At 41.4% G+C, this 16,961-nt stretch overlaps 1 protein-coding gene across 1 annotated transcript in view; it reads left to right on the top strand.

The window, feature by feature from the left end:
- The first annotated feature begins 5,139 nt into the window (after positions 1-5,139).
- Col17a1 (collagen type XVII alpha 1 chain) overlaps positions 5,140-16,961 on the top strand; it is a 51,647-nt gene continuing 39,825 nt past the window's right edge. Inside the window, exons 1-5 of the mRNA XM_069994043.1 lie at positions 5,140-5,442; positions 10,210-10,272; positions 12,587-12,631; positions 13,316-13,420; positions 15,547-15,678. Coding sequence (XP_069850144.1) covers positions 10,221-10,272; positions 12,587-12,631; positions 13,316-13,420; positions 15,547-15,678 — 334 coding nt within the window. The 5' untranslated portion in view covers positions 5,140-5,442; positions 10,210-10,220. The remainder of the gene's footprint in view (positions 5,443-10,209; positions 10,273-12,586; positions 12,632-13,315; positions 13,421-15,546; positions 15,679-16,961) is intronic.

Raw genomic sequence — 16,961 nt, forward strand, 5'->3', positions numbered from 1 at the left:
TAAATGAATCCATAGATGTAAGGTTGGAAATGGATGGAAGTAATCTAACTGGTTTGCTATTATAACAAAGACACAGAACTATAATTAGGGAACATTCAAGAAACATTATAGGCAGGAAAAGCAGATGAAAACCTTGACCCTACACATGACAGACATGAGTTGTTGCTATTTCTCAACTATCTCCTTCTAAACAAAATTGTAACATAACTGCTGTCATAATTGTTTATAGGCAAACCCTCTTATTCAAGAGCATGTACTAGCCAAGGGAAACCAGGCATAAATATGCTCTTCAAGTCTTAGAATGAGCAATTATTATATTATTTTTATTTATATACTTAGGCATCAGTTGAGGAACAAGAATCCATGGATTTACTGTTCCAAGAAGGGCAGAATCAATTATTGTAGATACTGTAATTATCTCACAAAATATAAAATAATGTTTTCTTATCCTTTTGGTGAAATTCATTTTTTACTATCTTACTATCTTTACTAACTTATCTCACACTATACTCCTTACTATCTTATTATCTTAGAAAATGAGAGTGAATTTGTCCTAAACCTTTAGGATCCCCGGAGGAAGTACAAAAATCATATCATAACAACATCACATCCTGTGGAGCTAGTTTTTGTTTTTTTTTTTTTTTTTTATGAGAGGAAGGCCTCAGAAGAAGTAGAACTCCATCTCTAGGATACATCCCTTCAAACCAGACAAGTAAAGGGAAATGTATATTTACAAAGAAATGAGTAGTCATTTGACAAAAGCACTCACTCAGGATACCAAACCTGGCTTTACCCAGCACTTTTCAGAAACACACAAGCCACACACAGTAGTCCATTGTTCTTTTGTCACTCAGCCAGGAAAAAACTGCCACTCTTTCCATCCATTCTCTTCAGCCTACTTAAAAGTCAATGGACACTTTGGAAATACAACTACTTTTCTGAATGCCTTTTAAGATTTTTTTTTTCTTTTTGAAGCAGGGTTTCACTATGTAGCCCAACCTGGCCTCTAACTAAAGATCCTCCTAACTTGTCCTCTTGAAGGCTGAGGTTATAGACATGTACCACCTCGCCCAGCTCCTTTTAAGGAACTTTTATTTCTAGTCAGTGAAAAATCAATCACTGTGACTCATCAACACAATTCTAACTGCAGTCAAGAAACACCTTTCCGGTGTCTTAGTCACTTCAGTTTTCTAAAGCTGACTCTGCTTCTTCATTTTAGCAGGAATGTTGTTTTCTGGCTAATTTAACATTTAGAAGGTTGAAGTACCCAGTTTTCGGATGTCCCCTCACAGACCACCAGAGACCACGATCAATGCAAACAACAAAGAGTTGCTTATTGCAAGCTCAAGCTTGGTCCTCTGGGCACTCGGTAACTGGTGACGCTAAGAGGCCCTGAGCATAGAATCAGCACAGCTTTTATAGTATTAAACAAGTTCACAAGTTCAGGGGGGTTAAGGCCACCCTAACTGCACTTCCCTTTTTCTGATGGAAAACTAACACAACTGTTCTGTTCCTTAAGGGTGGGCAGGGTTGGTGGCAACCTGCGGTTTTTCCAAGAACTAATTTTCTCTTTGGGGGTTACTCTGAGGGCACATAGCTCAGGGGGTTTGATCTTAAAATGAGTTACTTTAGCTCTTCAAAGGTAAGTCCCTTAGTATCAAGCATTTTGTAGGAATTTAAGAATATTATAGAATAGAAGTTCTGTGTATCAAGTTAAGCTCACTCAGTTTTGCCAAATACAGTACACTGGAGAACCTTGGATAGTCAGAATGTGAATACTTGAATTATTATCGTTATCTTCTCTCTCAGTGTGCTAATTGATGGGGCTATGTGGACAAAACTCACTCAAGCATATGTGAATATGTAGGAACATGCATAAACATACACACACATGCAGGTTTATAACCCCTGATCCAAGTTTATAGCTTATAGGATCCGCCATTAATTAATAAGTCTGACTTTCCCACTGAAATACTTTCCCAGTAGTATTATAGAAACCTTAGAGGAAGAAAACCCTATTCATGCTTGTTCCAGTGGTTGCTTAATATGCTTATACCAGTTGTATTGATTAGCTGTAGTTAAATAACTAATATCTTAATAATCAATTTCTATCCAATCTTTTATTATCAATAAATTAGATCAGCACTACAGTGCAGTTGACAGAAAATATCACACCATGCTCACAGTTTTAGTTCTTTATTAGGTTGATGTTCACTTTCAGCTTGATTTGATTTGTTTTGATATTGTCTTATTATTTTTCTATTTAAAGCCATGGGTATACCCAAATTTGAACAATGCACATGGGAAACAGGAGTTAAAAGTCATGTGGTTGTACAACTACTTAAAGGTATTTTTTTTAAGAGTCAAGTTGAAAATAGGCTTCACCACTCAGGAGACATTGGTTACACTCTCTCTTCGAATTTCACTTTTCTCAGCTAAAAAAATGAAGCTAATAATACCACACACCTCTTTGAGACCTACAGGGATTAGGTGAAATAATACATGTAAAATACCTGGCATGTAATAGGCCTTAGAAAACATTAGTTTCAGATGCCCTTCTTCCATAGGATTAATAATCCAAACATTCTATATAGCGTCCATTGAAGAATGTTTGCCAGCTACCAAAAACAAAACTTCTCGACCATAGTCGTGAAGCCTAAACTAACAGAAGAATCATTTCTGCCTGTCCTCCCTGCCATCTTCCCTTCACCCAATGTTCTTAAACATATGGGCATCGTCCCTGATCCTCTAACTCACCATGCTTCTCACACCTGAGAACGCTCTCCAAGGCTCTCTCCCCTGTCCAACTCCAGATCACCTGTGCAGTCTCTATTCAACCTTAACTCTGAAAATTAGATGTCACTTGTTTTCATAACACCCCTCAAGATTTATGCATCTTCTTAGACTGCCTCATAGTGTCCTCAAAGTTGTCACTTTCGTATGATATAGTTTTACATAATCGCTATTACAAACTGAATTGTGTCTTCTTAAGATTCATAAAGCCCTGATCCCTAGCGCCTCAGAAGATGGTTATTTGGAAACAAAACCTTCGAAGAAGAAATTAAATTAAAATGGGACCCAATTTGACTGCTGACCTTACAAGAAAATGAAATTAGAACACATATGAGACGTGAGGAATGCATGTGAACAGAGAAAGGAGAAAGACCATATGAAGACACATGTACACATTAAGGAGAGACGCCACAGAAGAAATCAACCCTGCTGACACCTTGATTTTAGACTTCCAACCTCCAAGACTATGAGGAAGCAATTTCTATTCTATAAGCCACCTGGTCTGTGGTATTTTGTTTTCCAGCAGCTAAAACTGACCAATATACATTTAAAACCTGTCTTGCTATGGGTGCTAGTGGCTCACGCCTATAATCCTAGCTCTTCAGGAGGCCGGGATCTTAGGATTCCAGTTCAACGCCAGCCCCAACAGAAAAATCCATGAGACTCTCATCTCCAATTAGCTACCAGAAAATCAGAAGTAGAGCTGTGGTTCAAAGTGGCACAGCTCTAGTCTTGAGCAGAAGAGCTCAGGGACAGCACCCAAGCCACAAATTCAAGCCCCATGACAGACAAAAGTAAATAAATAAATAAATAAATGCCTGTCTCCGTCTACTAGATGGGGGATATATTGTATTTCATCACTAAACTCCCAACATAGAGCTCAATGTTAGGCTCCAATTAGAAGACAAAGCATTTTCTTTAATTCATTAATTTATACATAAATGAATGTAATATAGGAACATAGCAATTTATGCTAAAAGTTCTCTATTTTCTGAGTTCTTCTATGAGGTTGACAGCAGATATGTTAAGTTTTGTTAAGATTTGTTTGGGAAAATGAAAACATCCCCAAAGTGAATGTCAAATCCTAGCTTGTTTCAAGAGTCCAGAAATGTGTGACTACCGCAAAGAATATAAAAAAGTTTGGGGGGAATGAGGGGGAAGGAGAAGGATTGGGATTGGGGGGAGAGGGGGGAGGCTAGGAAGGGATGTGAAGGGTAAACAAAGGAGGAGGCTGCAATGCTTGGTAAGAAATGTACGCATTATCCTGCCCATGTAATTGTAACCCCTCTGTACAGTATGTTCACAAATAAAATAAAATAAAATTTTAAAAAAAGAATATAAAAAAGTTATATGGAAAAATCCCTGCAAGGTAACTGGTTCCCAGTGGGATGCTGCCCTTCCATGGATGTGAGTGCCCTTAGTAGAATAAAGACATGCATCTGTGCTATGCATCTTTGCTTATCACTGGATTCTATGACCCCTCCAGAATTTAAGAATGATAGCTCAAAAGTAGTCATTCAAACCTGGTGCTGGGTATATGCACATGGCCCCAAAGGACCAGGTTCAGACTTCCCATATTACCAATGCCAAAAGTCTCAAACTAGTCTTTAGGGATCCTAGAAATTCAGATGCTATCCAAGTATTTGTCATAATTTTTATGACTTTCACAAATTGACCCCCTAGGGAGGTCTGCAGGCTCCACAGAATGTACTTGGAGTTATGAGCATCTGGGAACCCCACAGGTCTTTAGATGTCTGTTGATTTTTACCATCACCTGACTAGAAGGATAAGAAAGTGTCTTAGCCCTCCACAACATCACCTTTCTCCATTCAGCGGCTAATGTCCATACCCTGGTTTAGGTCAGTATCACCTACTTGCTTACCCCTCTCCCCAAACTAGAACGCTTAATCCATCATAACCTTTCCAGTCATGAGCATCTTATGCATTAGAGTTCACTAACTGCTCTTCAGATGGAAAAAAAAGACCTGGCTTGAGGCAAAGGAAGGATAGCAAAGGCATGGAGAGGGAAAAAACAAATGTTGACTACTAATTACCCATAGTTTTCTAGGGCTCCAGACACTTTGACCTCATCTCCCGCCTAAGGTGTGCCTAAGGTACCCCGTGAGTCACGCTCACTGGGCTGGGGTATCCCACGGCTGGAGTAGGGGAATGCCAAGTTGGAGCAATTCTCCAGTAGAAGGTAAAAAGTTCTGAAGGGCATTTCCTGTGTTCTGGCCTCTTGTTTCCTTTTCCCATGGGGCTAGAAATGGTTAATCTACCTAAACTGGCAGAAGAAGCTTTTGCTTCTTGTAAAGTTTGGTTCCTGGAGGCAGATTTTTTTGTTTTGTTTTAATCCAGCAAGTGTCAGATAATTGGAAGGGTGGAGTAAGGCAGTAAACCACGACACACCTTTGTCAGGACTTGTTTGGAAGCTAAGCGCTGAAAGAAACAAGGGAAGGGGGGTGGGAAGAGAAGGAGAAGTGAACATTTTTGGAAGATCACTCAGCTTTAACACACCTTGGCTGGATCTGGATAAAAAAAAAAAAAAAGTAGGCACTGCAAATTTCTAGAAGAAAGCATCAGAGGAAGAAAGTGAGAGAAAAGGCATTCGTTGAAGGTGTTTTCAGTTCCTTCAGAATCGCAAGCCAGGTGAGTAACGGGAAGACTGACCTGGCTCCCTTTTTCTGAAACTTTGATTTTAGGTTTGCCACTTCGAAATTAAATCTTCATTGGGGGAAAATGAATAAGATGAAGCTCTTTAGTCCCTAGAGATATGGTTGAAGTGATTAGTTGGCATAACTGATGACTTTAGTGTCTGCACTTTGCGTAAGACAGATCTTTTTAAAAGAATAACAAGAAAAGTCTGTGGATGTGACAGAGAAGTCGAGATTTAGTGGCACGATTTTTCTGTGTTATTGTCTGTGGCAAAGTTGTTTTATTTAGAATATGATACAAACTGTTAATTCCTTGTCTCTCAAGCTCAATTTCCTCTCTGGCTGTCTGGCTCTTCCCCTCCTTCTGTCTCCCTCTTCCCACTGGAGAGAGAATGGCTCAGGGGTGAAGTTCAAGTGTAGGAGCGAAGCTGGCAGGTTCCAGTGAAGCTGTGAGGCCGGGTAGACATTGCTGTTTATCACGCTGTAAAACCTCTACTGCCCATATTCTAAAGTAAAGTGAAATCTCTGAATGGTCCAAGAATTTTCTTGAAGTCAAACTTGGAGGAAGGAGGGGGGCAAGGAGAGAGAGACAGAGACAGAGAGAGGGAGAGAGGGACAGGGAGAGGGACAGGGACAGGGAGAAACATTTTCCTGTGTTTATACTCTCACTGACCAGCTTGGCCCCTTTCTCTTCACCCGTCCCTCACACACAGACACACACAGACACGCACAGACAGACAGACAGACAGACAGACACACACACACACACACACACACACACACACACACACACACACCCCTTGGGGTAAGACTTACTGGACTACAGTAACTTCTAACTGAGAAATATTCACTTCCCAGTTAATTTTTTAAGTGGAGGCACGTCTCTGACACCTCATTCCTCTGGAGAAACAGTTCATCAGGAAGACTAACAAACTGGAGTTTGTTAGGTCTTTAAATGTGGTGAAATTCTTACAAGGTCTTTGTTGAAGGAATGGAAGTATTTTTTCGGTAAGCCCTTGTGTGTTCTTTCCTAGAGCAGAGGCACAGATCCAAGACAGAGCTCACCTAAAACATGTAGGCTGATGGCACCCACAAGGAATCGGGGGTCTGCTTTGCTCTTAGGTCCTTCATTCCCCCATGCCCACTCCCGGCATGAGTCTGGTCAGTGTGCATGGATCTACTAAAGTCCCTTACAAACATGTACAGAAATACCTTCTATTTTGGTGAAATGAATCCAACCCAAGAGATAACCTCATTCTTCCCTTAGGACTGACCATATAGTCTGCATGGGCATTGTTAGGTTCATTTGATGTTATTAATGGCAGCAGCCTTGATCCCAAACGAGCTGACAAAGTCACAAAGCTGGTGTCCTACCTTGCCTGCTGTGGGCATACAAATCAAGGGTAGCCAGATGTAGTAAGTGGGAACTCATATCTGAGTGTTGGTGAGACAAAATCTCGACAACAGCAAGCCAAGGACACTGGTTTTCCTGGCAATTTACCTGCTTGATTGTTACATGAGGTCAGAGCAATAAACAGTGGGTTCTCACACTTCCATAATGTTGTTTTGTTTTAAAATTTAAAGTGTGCAGACTTTGTAGTGGTAGGTGTTACAAAAAATACTTGTAATTTCTTCAATAGTATAGGAATGCTTCATCCTAAAACTAAAATAAGAAAAATACCAATTTTTTATTGCCTTCTTGTATCAAGAACAAAGTGTATCTTATGTCATTAGAAGACATAGTCAATGTGATAGCTTGCTATCACATGGTGAGTGTTTAGGAAGCATCCTGATCTGGGTAGATTTACATAGAGGCAATCTCATTTAAAGGAAGTAGAAAGGAAGAAAAATTCATTAAAGTAGGAAGATGACTTAAATTGAGTCTTTTTGCCTAAGGAAATTTCAACATTGTTGAAAGGACATTAGCTATGCAATAACTACCAAGCAGTCTCTGAGAACTTTGGTGTGGATAGTCCATCAGTGAACTATGGGTCTGTTCACTCATGTAGAAACTAAAAGACTTGATCTTAAGCAGAGAAAATAGTATTTATTAGAGCCGGGACAATGTAGGAGGCAAAGAGAAGAGGGGATTGTAGAAAGGACATAAAGGATCAAATATCTAGTCTGATAAGAATTAAGTCCCAGTGGTTGATAGCACAGTGTGGTGACTATAGTTTACAACTTATGGTGTATTTTATAAAAAAAAACAAAAGTACAAGAGTTTGTATGCTCCAAACACCAAAATATGATCAATGTTTAAAGATACAGAAATACTATTTACATTGATTAGACTATAGCATGTGTTTATATATTAAATTATCCTACCATATCCCATAAATAGGTATAGCTAATTATATGTCTATGAAAAAAATAATTTAATAAAAGAACCATAGATACAAATAAGCATCATTATAGAATTGGGAACTTGAATGAACCACTCATCCTGACTGTTAGAGAAGAGCCCCAATGTCTAGGAAGTTTAAAATTATGCTACTTGACAGAGCTTCCATTAAGTGGTAGACGAGAGCTCAGGTGAGAATTGCCAAGAAGGGCAGGCCTGGGCACGAACATGGCCAAGCTGTTCTTTCCCTGATGTTACACTTTAAGACCCTACCAGTACTGCCAATGTTTTCAACAGAAGGGCTGTGGGAAGGCCTGCTGTGGGCCCTATGGGATCCTAGCCCAGCTTTGTGCCTTCATTAAACAGAAAGTCCCTTCTTATAGCTATAGTTTAAAGGAATCTTTCTCCCAACACGGGCCTGCCACCTCCAATTGTCAGTCTGGCAGAGAATTCTGCACAGAGCTGCAGGCTAAGAGAGAGGAATGCCCAGGGCCTTGTTGGGCCAGGCACAGCTACCGCTACCTTCAACTGAGGATCTTCCAAGCCCTTAAAGTAGGGAGGAGGGGAGGGAGCATTTGGTTTCTCAGCTGGCTGGGTTTTTTGTTTGCTTGGTGCTTTCGGAAAGTTAGAGAAAACCTTAGCTTTTTGCTATAGAAATTGAAGTTCTGTCACTGGAATTTAGGGAATAGATGAAAAGCCTAGAAATGCCTATTATTTTTCTGGATTCAGGGGGAAAAAAAGCAGAATTTGCTAGATTAGCTGTCCAGAGACTGAGCTCTTACTGAGCCAAGCTATCATCCATCTTCCTTAACTGTGACCAGTAGAATAAACCCAGCCAATTGTAGCTGTAAATTTTGCTGAAAGATCAAAAATAAGCAACAATTTGTGAATAGTAAAAGTTTTTGAAGATTATTGCAAATAGTCCTTTTTAGAATAATATTTCCTATCAACTCAGCTGCCATTCTAGATAGCTGTTTATCTCCCTATTGGCAGCCAACAACACATGTCTCCAGGTCCTTAAGGAATGACTATGTGGAGGAAAAAAATTAAAAATAAATAAATAAAATATAAGGTAGAAGGGGGCTTCAGAGATCCAGAAGGAAGATAACGCTAAACTAAGGCTTTCAAAAAATGTCCAGCTGCATGTAGATTCTCATGGTGTGGTCATATAGGTTATAGCTACGCTGCAGGCATAGTCAAAGGCCATGTTTGGCCTCTAATGAGGCTGGACTTCCTTATTAAGGTATTTCTGGAAACCTTCCTCTTAGCTTCAGGAAATATGCCTGTGAAGACATTCTATGACATCTCAGAGCCAGCTAGAAATTTTTCCATAGTACCTCATTCCCTGCCTAGAGCTACATTTAAGTAACACCAATGATGAGCAAGAAGTTGGCACCTTCAACCAGGCCCTAAAGCTCACTGTGCCAGTCTTGATTAATTCCACTGGGTAGCTGACAGCTGATCTCATATGGCCTTGGTCCCCAGCAAGGAAGTCACCCAGGGATATGCTAAGACTTTCATGAACCATAAATATTTTTGCCCTTGTGGGTCCTTTCTTCCATGAATAAAAAGAAGAAATGAAAAGAAAAAGAAACTTCTGACAAGTGTATTTTACAACTGCATTGGCATCAAAAAGAATATTGACACAGGTTGGCTTACGTTTATCCCCACCCCCAACATATTGGTCAAGGGGTAGGGGGGAGAGGAAAGTTGGTTGAATGTGACCATAATACTCAATGTACATATGTGAAAATGGAGCCACGTAAATCAAGGGGATAGGTGAGGTTAGGAAAGATGAGCATGATGAAAGGGGAGATATTGACCAAGATCCATTGTACTCATACACCGACTTGAAATCCCTTTGTCCAACTACTTTTAACTAACATTAAACAAAAGAAAGAAAATTCCACTCACTGGAAAGTGTAGCATTCCATGCAAATATGACAATCAAAGTAATATTGACTCAAATCCATCAAGCACCATTCTTACAGCCACATGAATTCTTTGTATCTGTTTCATCTATAACACAGAACACTGTAGAGCATGTCAAAATGAACTAGTCAATAGAACCAAGTACTTTGACAGACGGACATCCTTCAGTTACTTATGACCTTGGCAAAGAATGGAGGCTTTATCAGCACACACAGGTCAAACCATTGTGGCTGCTGGGTAAGTCCTTGGATGCTCAACAGGCTGATATTAGATTCTGCAAAACAAGATCCCAGGACAAAGGAGTAGAATCCAGGCAGGGCTGTTGAAGTCTGCCCCTTGCAATTGATGGCAAAAACAAATGGAAATTTGTTATGCTTTGAGTTCTAGAGATGAGAGTTTGGGGTTTCAGTTTGAACAGCAAGAACCTAAACTTGCTAAAATCAACAGTAAGAGGCATGGCCCTTCATGATTTCTGCCATTTTCCGACAGGTGGCTATGGGATGGACGTAACCAAGAAAAACAAACGAGATGGTACCGAAGTCACTGAAAGAAGTAAGAGCATATCAATTTTTAAAATTTATAATGCTTTCGGGACTGGGAAGGTGGCTCAGTGGTAGAGTGCTTGCCTTGCATGCATGAGGCCATGGGTTCGATTCCTCAGCACCACATAAGTAGAAAAAGCCAGAAGTGGTGCTGTGGCTCAAGTGGTAGAGTGCTAGCCTTGAGCTGAAGAGCTGAGGGACAGCGCCCAGGCCCAGAGTTCAGGCCCCACAACCAACAAAAAAAGAAAAGAAAAGAAAAGAAAAAAATTATAATGCTCTCATTATAAAAGTAAATAAAAACTTTGGAAATAAAAATAATTCATTTGTAAATCCACTACAACCACTATACCATTCTTATAGTATGTTCTTAAGTGGATTTTATTCCTTTCTATAGTCTAGCACTTGTTGATTTTATTCCTTCTATAAGCTGGTACCTTTTTTTAAAAAAGCACATTTACAATCAAAATATGTCCTGCACTTTATTCTAGGATGAAAAACATTCTTTCTGGAGCTGAGGGTGTGGTTTATCAGTATAGAACTTGCCTAGTATATAAGCTTGATCCCTGAACAAGGAAAGGAGGAAAAGAGGAAGGGGGAAGAGGAGGGAGAAAAGGCGGAAGAGAGATAAAAAGAGAAGGAAGAAGGAAGAAAGGAAGGAAGAAAACAAGGAAGGAAGGAGGAAGGAAGGAAGGAAGGAAGGAAGGAAGGAAGGAAGGAAGGAAGGAAGGAAGGAAGGAAGGAAATGTATAGTTTTTATAACTAGCACTTTTAATGGTTTTAATATTCTGTTGAACAAATTCACCAGTTTATTTAATCATTTCCTATGTACATAAAGCAACAAATATAACCTAAAATTATAAAATATCTCAGTTACTGCAGAAACTAAGTTTGAAACAACACTAGTGTCCTAGTCAAACTCTACACTAAAAATCAAAAGCAGATATTTTGTGAAACTGCCCCAATGATAAATTCAGAGACATTTAAACTTTTCCCTTAGCAATTCTAAATTAGGGAACATTTTCACTTATTCTGTGACTTTCCTGTATTCCCAATTTAAAAAAAATATCTAGCTTCATAGACTTGAAACTTTAGGTCAAGAAATAATTTATTTTTGTGTGTCAAAGAATCCCAAAGGTCTCTACAGTGAGAGGTTTAGTGAACGCTCAAGGACTATTATTCAAATGAAGCTGCCACTTTCTTCTGTAAAACTATTCCCTTTGAAGTATTGAATTCTGTTTCTACTACATTCATAACTCCGTGTTCCTGTCAGGATAACGGAATTAATCAGGAAGAAGGACAGGGGGGAAGGAGATGGTGTGCTGGAGAGGGGCCAATAGCAGGATTCAAGTAGCACAAAAAAGACCCTCCATCTCCTCCCACTCTTTCCTCCATTCATCACCTCCACCCTCATACCACATGACACACATACACACATACCTAAAAGAGATGTTTGCCTTTAAAGACCAGCAAGCCTAGCCAGACAAGCCTAACAGCAAAGGAAGTAGTGATGGCCATGGGTAGACACAATTTGGCCCTGTGCTACAGTTTAGAGAACATCCACTCTTCATGCTGCTGCAGGAGTAAGACTACCCTGGGAGACACAAGCCCTTGCTTTTAACAGGTTTCCTAAAAGACCTGAGGCCATTATAATCTCCCTATATTCACTACCACTCAGATCTACAGAAACTCAGTGGGGGAGTCAGGGTCTGACTCTTCAAGTCTGTCTTTGAAGTTCATCTATCACCAATATCAACTACCTCCAAAAGTCACTAACTCAGACCTCCCTCTCCTGCTTTTCTACACTGAGGACTAGCCCTAGAGATTCCGGGATGAATTGTAACGTTCTTGCAATACCTCCCACTTCATCAGGAAGTCCACAGGGAAATCCGTCAGGGTATTGGCCCAAGATGGCCTGGGGGGATGGGGGAGATAGAGGTCTTTGGGAAGGAATAGGATAGAGACAGTATCATTTAAGACAAAAGGGCCTGGCTGCCCCTCTTTCAAAGTCAAACCCCAGCCTAAAGTGCAGCTGTCATCAAAAGACAGCAAATCAGCAGATAACTTCCTTTGGTTCCAGAAAAAAAAAAAAAAAAGAACTTTTCTGGGTTCCTTGAGGCCCCTTGTTATTGCTCATATTGTCATGTACAATGGGTCAGATTCCAATTATGCACAGTGGTTCAGATCCCTTTTCGGCACAGGTATACGAAGATCTTTATTGACCCTACCTGACTGTGCTTAGCCTATGACAGACACCAGGCCTTGTCAAACACAGAGATGTCAGTGCATTCCGTAAGAAGTCCCCTTCTTTTCTTTTTCTTTTCTAGTTATCACCGAAACAGTAACTACAAGACTTACATCCTTACCACCAAGTAAGTGGCTTACTTCTTCCTAGGGCATGTGTGAAGGTCCCATGTCGTAACCTTGAATGTGGGCGCTCACTCTCCCACTGAGCAAGAGAAACCACGTGTCTCCTTTTGGTCTCTATAGATGTGCTTGTAATAGTCACTAAAATATTAGGAATCCTAGCCACCTTGAGTATGGAATAGCTTGATGCATATCAAGCTCCCATTTCTAGGAATTCTTCTACTAGAGACTAAACGCTAAAGTAACCCTGTGCCTCTAGAATGGGAAGAACTCACCCAGCCAAGGCAAAGCTGATGCAGTCATAGTGGACTGATGGGCCCCAAAGCTGCCATTTGTCCCCTCCAACATTTCCAGTGACTGCCATGTCAGGGCTTTGGTCAGTATTTGAAAAGAGCAAGCCCAACCACGATCTGGGCTCAATGAGCCTGGCATCACGCAGCCATCTTGTCTAATACTTCCATTTTCCTAGTGAGTTACTTGCTGTGTTCCCCCAGAAGGCTCTCCTGTCAGACTGAGTGACTATCCACTCCAGGTCTGGATATGGCCAAGCTGGAATATGGCAGCTCATACCTCCCTAATTGGGAGGGTCCAAGTAGGAGACAGGGAAGGTGTCCATTGGGCAAGGGATGAGGGGAACTACTGGCTGACTCCAGCTTAAATTTGTAACCTGATTTTTTTGGTTCTGGCAGAAGGAGGGACCAGCAATGGCTATGCTAAAACAGGCTCACTTGGTGGAGGGAGCCGGCTGGAGAAACAAAGCCTGACTCATGGCAGCAGTGGCTACATCAACTCTAGTAAGTGCCAACGATGGAGGGGAATTTGGAAAGAAGGACTGAGAGAGAATCACTGAGAAAGACCCACTAACGAGACTGTGAGACTCAGTCCTCAGTCCGCTCATGACACAGACTGTTGTGTATTCCAAATGCCCTGCAGAGTTATCTGACCTAAGGAGGATGCAACTTTCAAGTTGTCACCATTGGAACCCTACTTCAATTGATCCAGTTTTCAAATCTCAGTAACTATTATCAATTCAGGGGAAAGTGGCTCTTTTCCCACTGAATCATTCTCTTTAATCCAACTTGTTTTAGGGTATTCACACTTAGGGTTTTCAGTTTGAATTAACTAAAGAAAAAGAGAGAGAGAGAAAGGAAGGAAGAGGAGATGGAGGAGGAAGAAGAGGAGGAGGAAGAGGAAGAGGAGGAGGGGGGGGGAGATTAACAATCAGATTCCTGTGCTGAGAGAATCTGGTGACGTGTAATCTGTCCTCTAATGGTCACCAAGCAAGCAGCCAGCATAAGCTTTTTATTCCCCATACAGGAAAACAGAACAGAACAAGGCAAAGGAAATAAAGCAAACAAATAAAGAACAAGGGTATACATAAAATCCCTAAAGCTCAAGACACATGAAGGACCAGGTGGAGTTGGACACCAGTGGTTCACACCTGTAATCCTAGCTACCCAAGAGATGTTGATCTAAGGATCTCAATTCAAAGACAGTGCAGGCAAAAAGTCCATGAGAGGAAATAACACTGTTGCTCAAAGTGGTTGTGTGCTAGCCTTGAGCAAAGAGCTCATGGACAGCGCCCAAGCTCCAAGTGAGTTCAAGCCCCACTACTGACCAAAAAAAAAAAAGTCCATAAGACTCTTGTCTCCATTGCAAAATACCAGAAGTAGGGCTGTAGCTCAAGTGGTAGCCTTGATTGAAAAAGCCAAGGGAACATGAAGGCCTGAGTTCAAGCCCCAGTACCAGCATACACACACACACACACACACACACACACACACACACACACACACACACACACACACACACACACACACACACACACACACACACACACACACACACACACACACACACACACACACACACACACACACACACACACACACACACCAAAGCACTAAAAAGGGGCCAGGTTGAAAAGAGAAGCACCTGCCCTTTGTTTTGAGAGCCATTCCATTGCAGATTATTTTCTAGCCTGTCCAAGCAGGTCTACCATTAAACATGTGGTATACATACACAATGGAATTCTATGCTTCCATTAGAAAGAATGACATTGCCCCATTTGTTAGGAAATGGAAAGACTTGGAAAAAATTATATTAAGTGAAGTAAGCCATGTGCAAAGAACCATAGGTCCATGGTTTCCCTTATTTGCAATAACTAGTATATGTCTGAGTCAAGCAGAAAAGGTCAAATAAGATGATGTTAAGCAAAATGAACCCCAAGATAAGGACACAAGTGGTTTTTTTCTTTCTTGCTATTGTTTCTAATGTATTTATAAGGTACCACGTGATTTTTTGTTGCTTTGTATGTCCCTCCCCATGGCTATATTTGATGTTGGTATAATTTGGGGAGCAGAAGGGAAAAACAAATTGTTTAAATAGGGATACAGGTTGACCCACTGCAACAGTGAGATGTACAAGACGCTATGTCAAAAAACAAACTTTACAATTTAGGCCTGGCGGGGTGGTGGGAGGGGGGGAGGAATGTAGTTGTGGAGATGGGAGAGAAGGGATGGGAGGGGAAAAACAAAGGAGGAGGCAACAATGCTTGATAAGAAATGTATTCATCACCTTGCTCATGTGATTGTACAGTATTTTCACAATAAAAAAAACTTATTTTAAAAAATCAGAGCCTCAGAAAGCCCTGCAGAATGTTTGCTATTCCTGTGCACTTGAGGGACCTCTTTGCCTTCAAGTGAGGTTGAAGAAAGGCCTTGACGTCAGTTATGCCCTTCAGTTTCTGAGTAGTCACCTTTCATCTGGGCTCTCCTAACAGCTAGATCTTGGTCCTCCTGCTGATCCCTCCCTAGCTGTGAGCAGCCCAAGTGTACTTGGTAATACAACTGGATGTCAATGCCATGAGATTCATGTCTGTTGAAGTGTTACAAGGATCTATATTTTTCCTCGCTTGTAGGTGGAAGCATACGAGGTAACACCTCCACCTCCAGCTACAGAAGAGCTCATTCACCGGCCTCCACTCTGCCCAACTCACCGGGTTCAACCTTTGAAAGGAAGACTCATGGTGCCCGCCATGGAATGTATGAAGGTATCCATAGCAAAGAACCATTCTCTTCCCCACAGAACTTCACAGATTTTCTGCAGATTTGCACATTGGCCACCAGTTTCACCTGTGTCTGCATTCTTCCCCTCCTCTTCACCACCCTACCCTACCAGCTTCTGCTCCTTCCTTATTCCTTCTATGGACACATCACTGGAAGATTTCATTCACTTACCCATGTAGTCATTTTTTCTATTTGATTTGTGTGTGTGTGTGTGTGTGTGTGTGTGTGTGTGTGTGTGTCTATACTAGGGCTTGAACCTCAGGTTCTGGGCACTGTCTCTTAGGTTATTTATTTTTCACTCAAGGCTAGCAATCTTCCACTTGAGCCAAAGCCCCACTCCTGGCCTTTTGCTTATTAATTGGAAATAAGGATATAAGATTCTCATGGTCTTTCTTGCCCAGGCTGCCTTGCTGGCTCTGAACTGCAGTTTTCAGATCTCAGCCTCTTGAGTAGCTAGGAACACAGACATGAACCACCAACACCCAGCTCAGCTTGCTTTTTATCATGTGCTTAACACTGCATGCAATGGCTTGATGGACATTTAAGTGAGCCAGACATGGATCTTGTCCTCAAGGACCTTGTTATCTCATAAACTGAGATGCTGGATAAAAAGCTGTAATGTGGAGCAGAAGGCAATGACCATCCTCAACTGAGGAAATCAGGGAAGGCTTTGGAGGAGGTGGCATCTGAGCTGTGCCATCCTCATGTTTGTGATTTTGACATGCAGAAACAGAGAGGAGAATCCAGGCTGGGGAAGCAGCAGCATATGCCAAGACAGGCAGGAGAGATCATGGCTTGCATCGTAAAAGGCAGTGGTGGAAAAACCAGCTTCTGGGCTACGATAAGACTTTTTTTTACTTTATTTGGCCACAGTCATATTTGGGACCAGGACTTGAACTCTGGAAGTCATGAACAGTGAATCTTGTCTGCCATGGTCAGAGGACCTGTGTTGGGACAAAGTATGAAAGATGGAATTGATGGGGTGCGGGACTGACTAAATGTAAGGGAAACAGGAAGTAGTCATTCTGTAGAGGTTTCCCACCCAAGCTACACTGTGGCGGTGCCCACAATTAAACCAGGGAGCCCCAGATGTGGACCCCACTAAGATACTACATTCTGCTAAGAGCACAGCTCCATCCCTACTGAAACACTTGGAGCTGTGGAGGTTCAGAAAGTACCCAGCACCTCTCCCTGGTCCCCACCCCCACCACATGCACACTCCCCAGAAAGCACTAGAGCTCATTTGTACTGTTTCCTTCTCTCTCCA

The sequence above is a fragment of the Dipodomys merriami genome, unplaced genomic scaffold (genome assembly GCF_024711535.1).
Source record: "Dipodomys merriami isolate MVZ:Mamm:240054 unplaced genomic scaffold, mDipMer1.0.p SCAF_102, whole genome shotgun sequence".
NCBI classification, from domain to species: Eukaryota; Metazoa; Chordata; class Mammalia; order Rodentia; family Heteromyidae; genus Dipodomys; species Dipodomys merriami.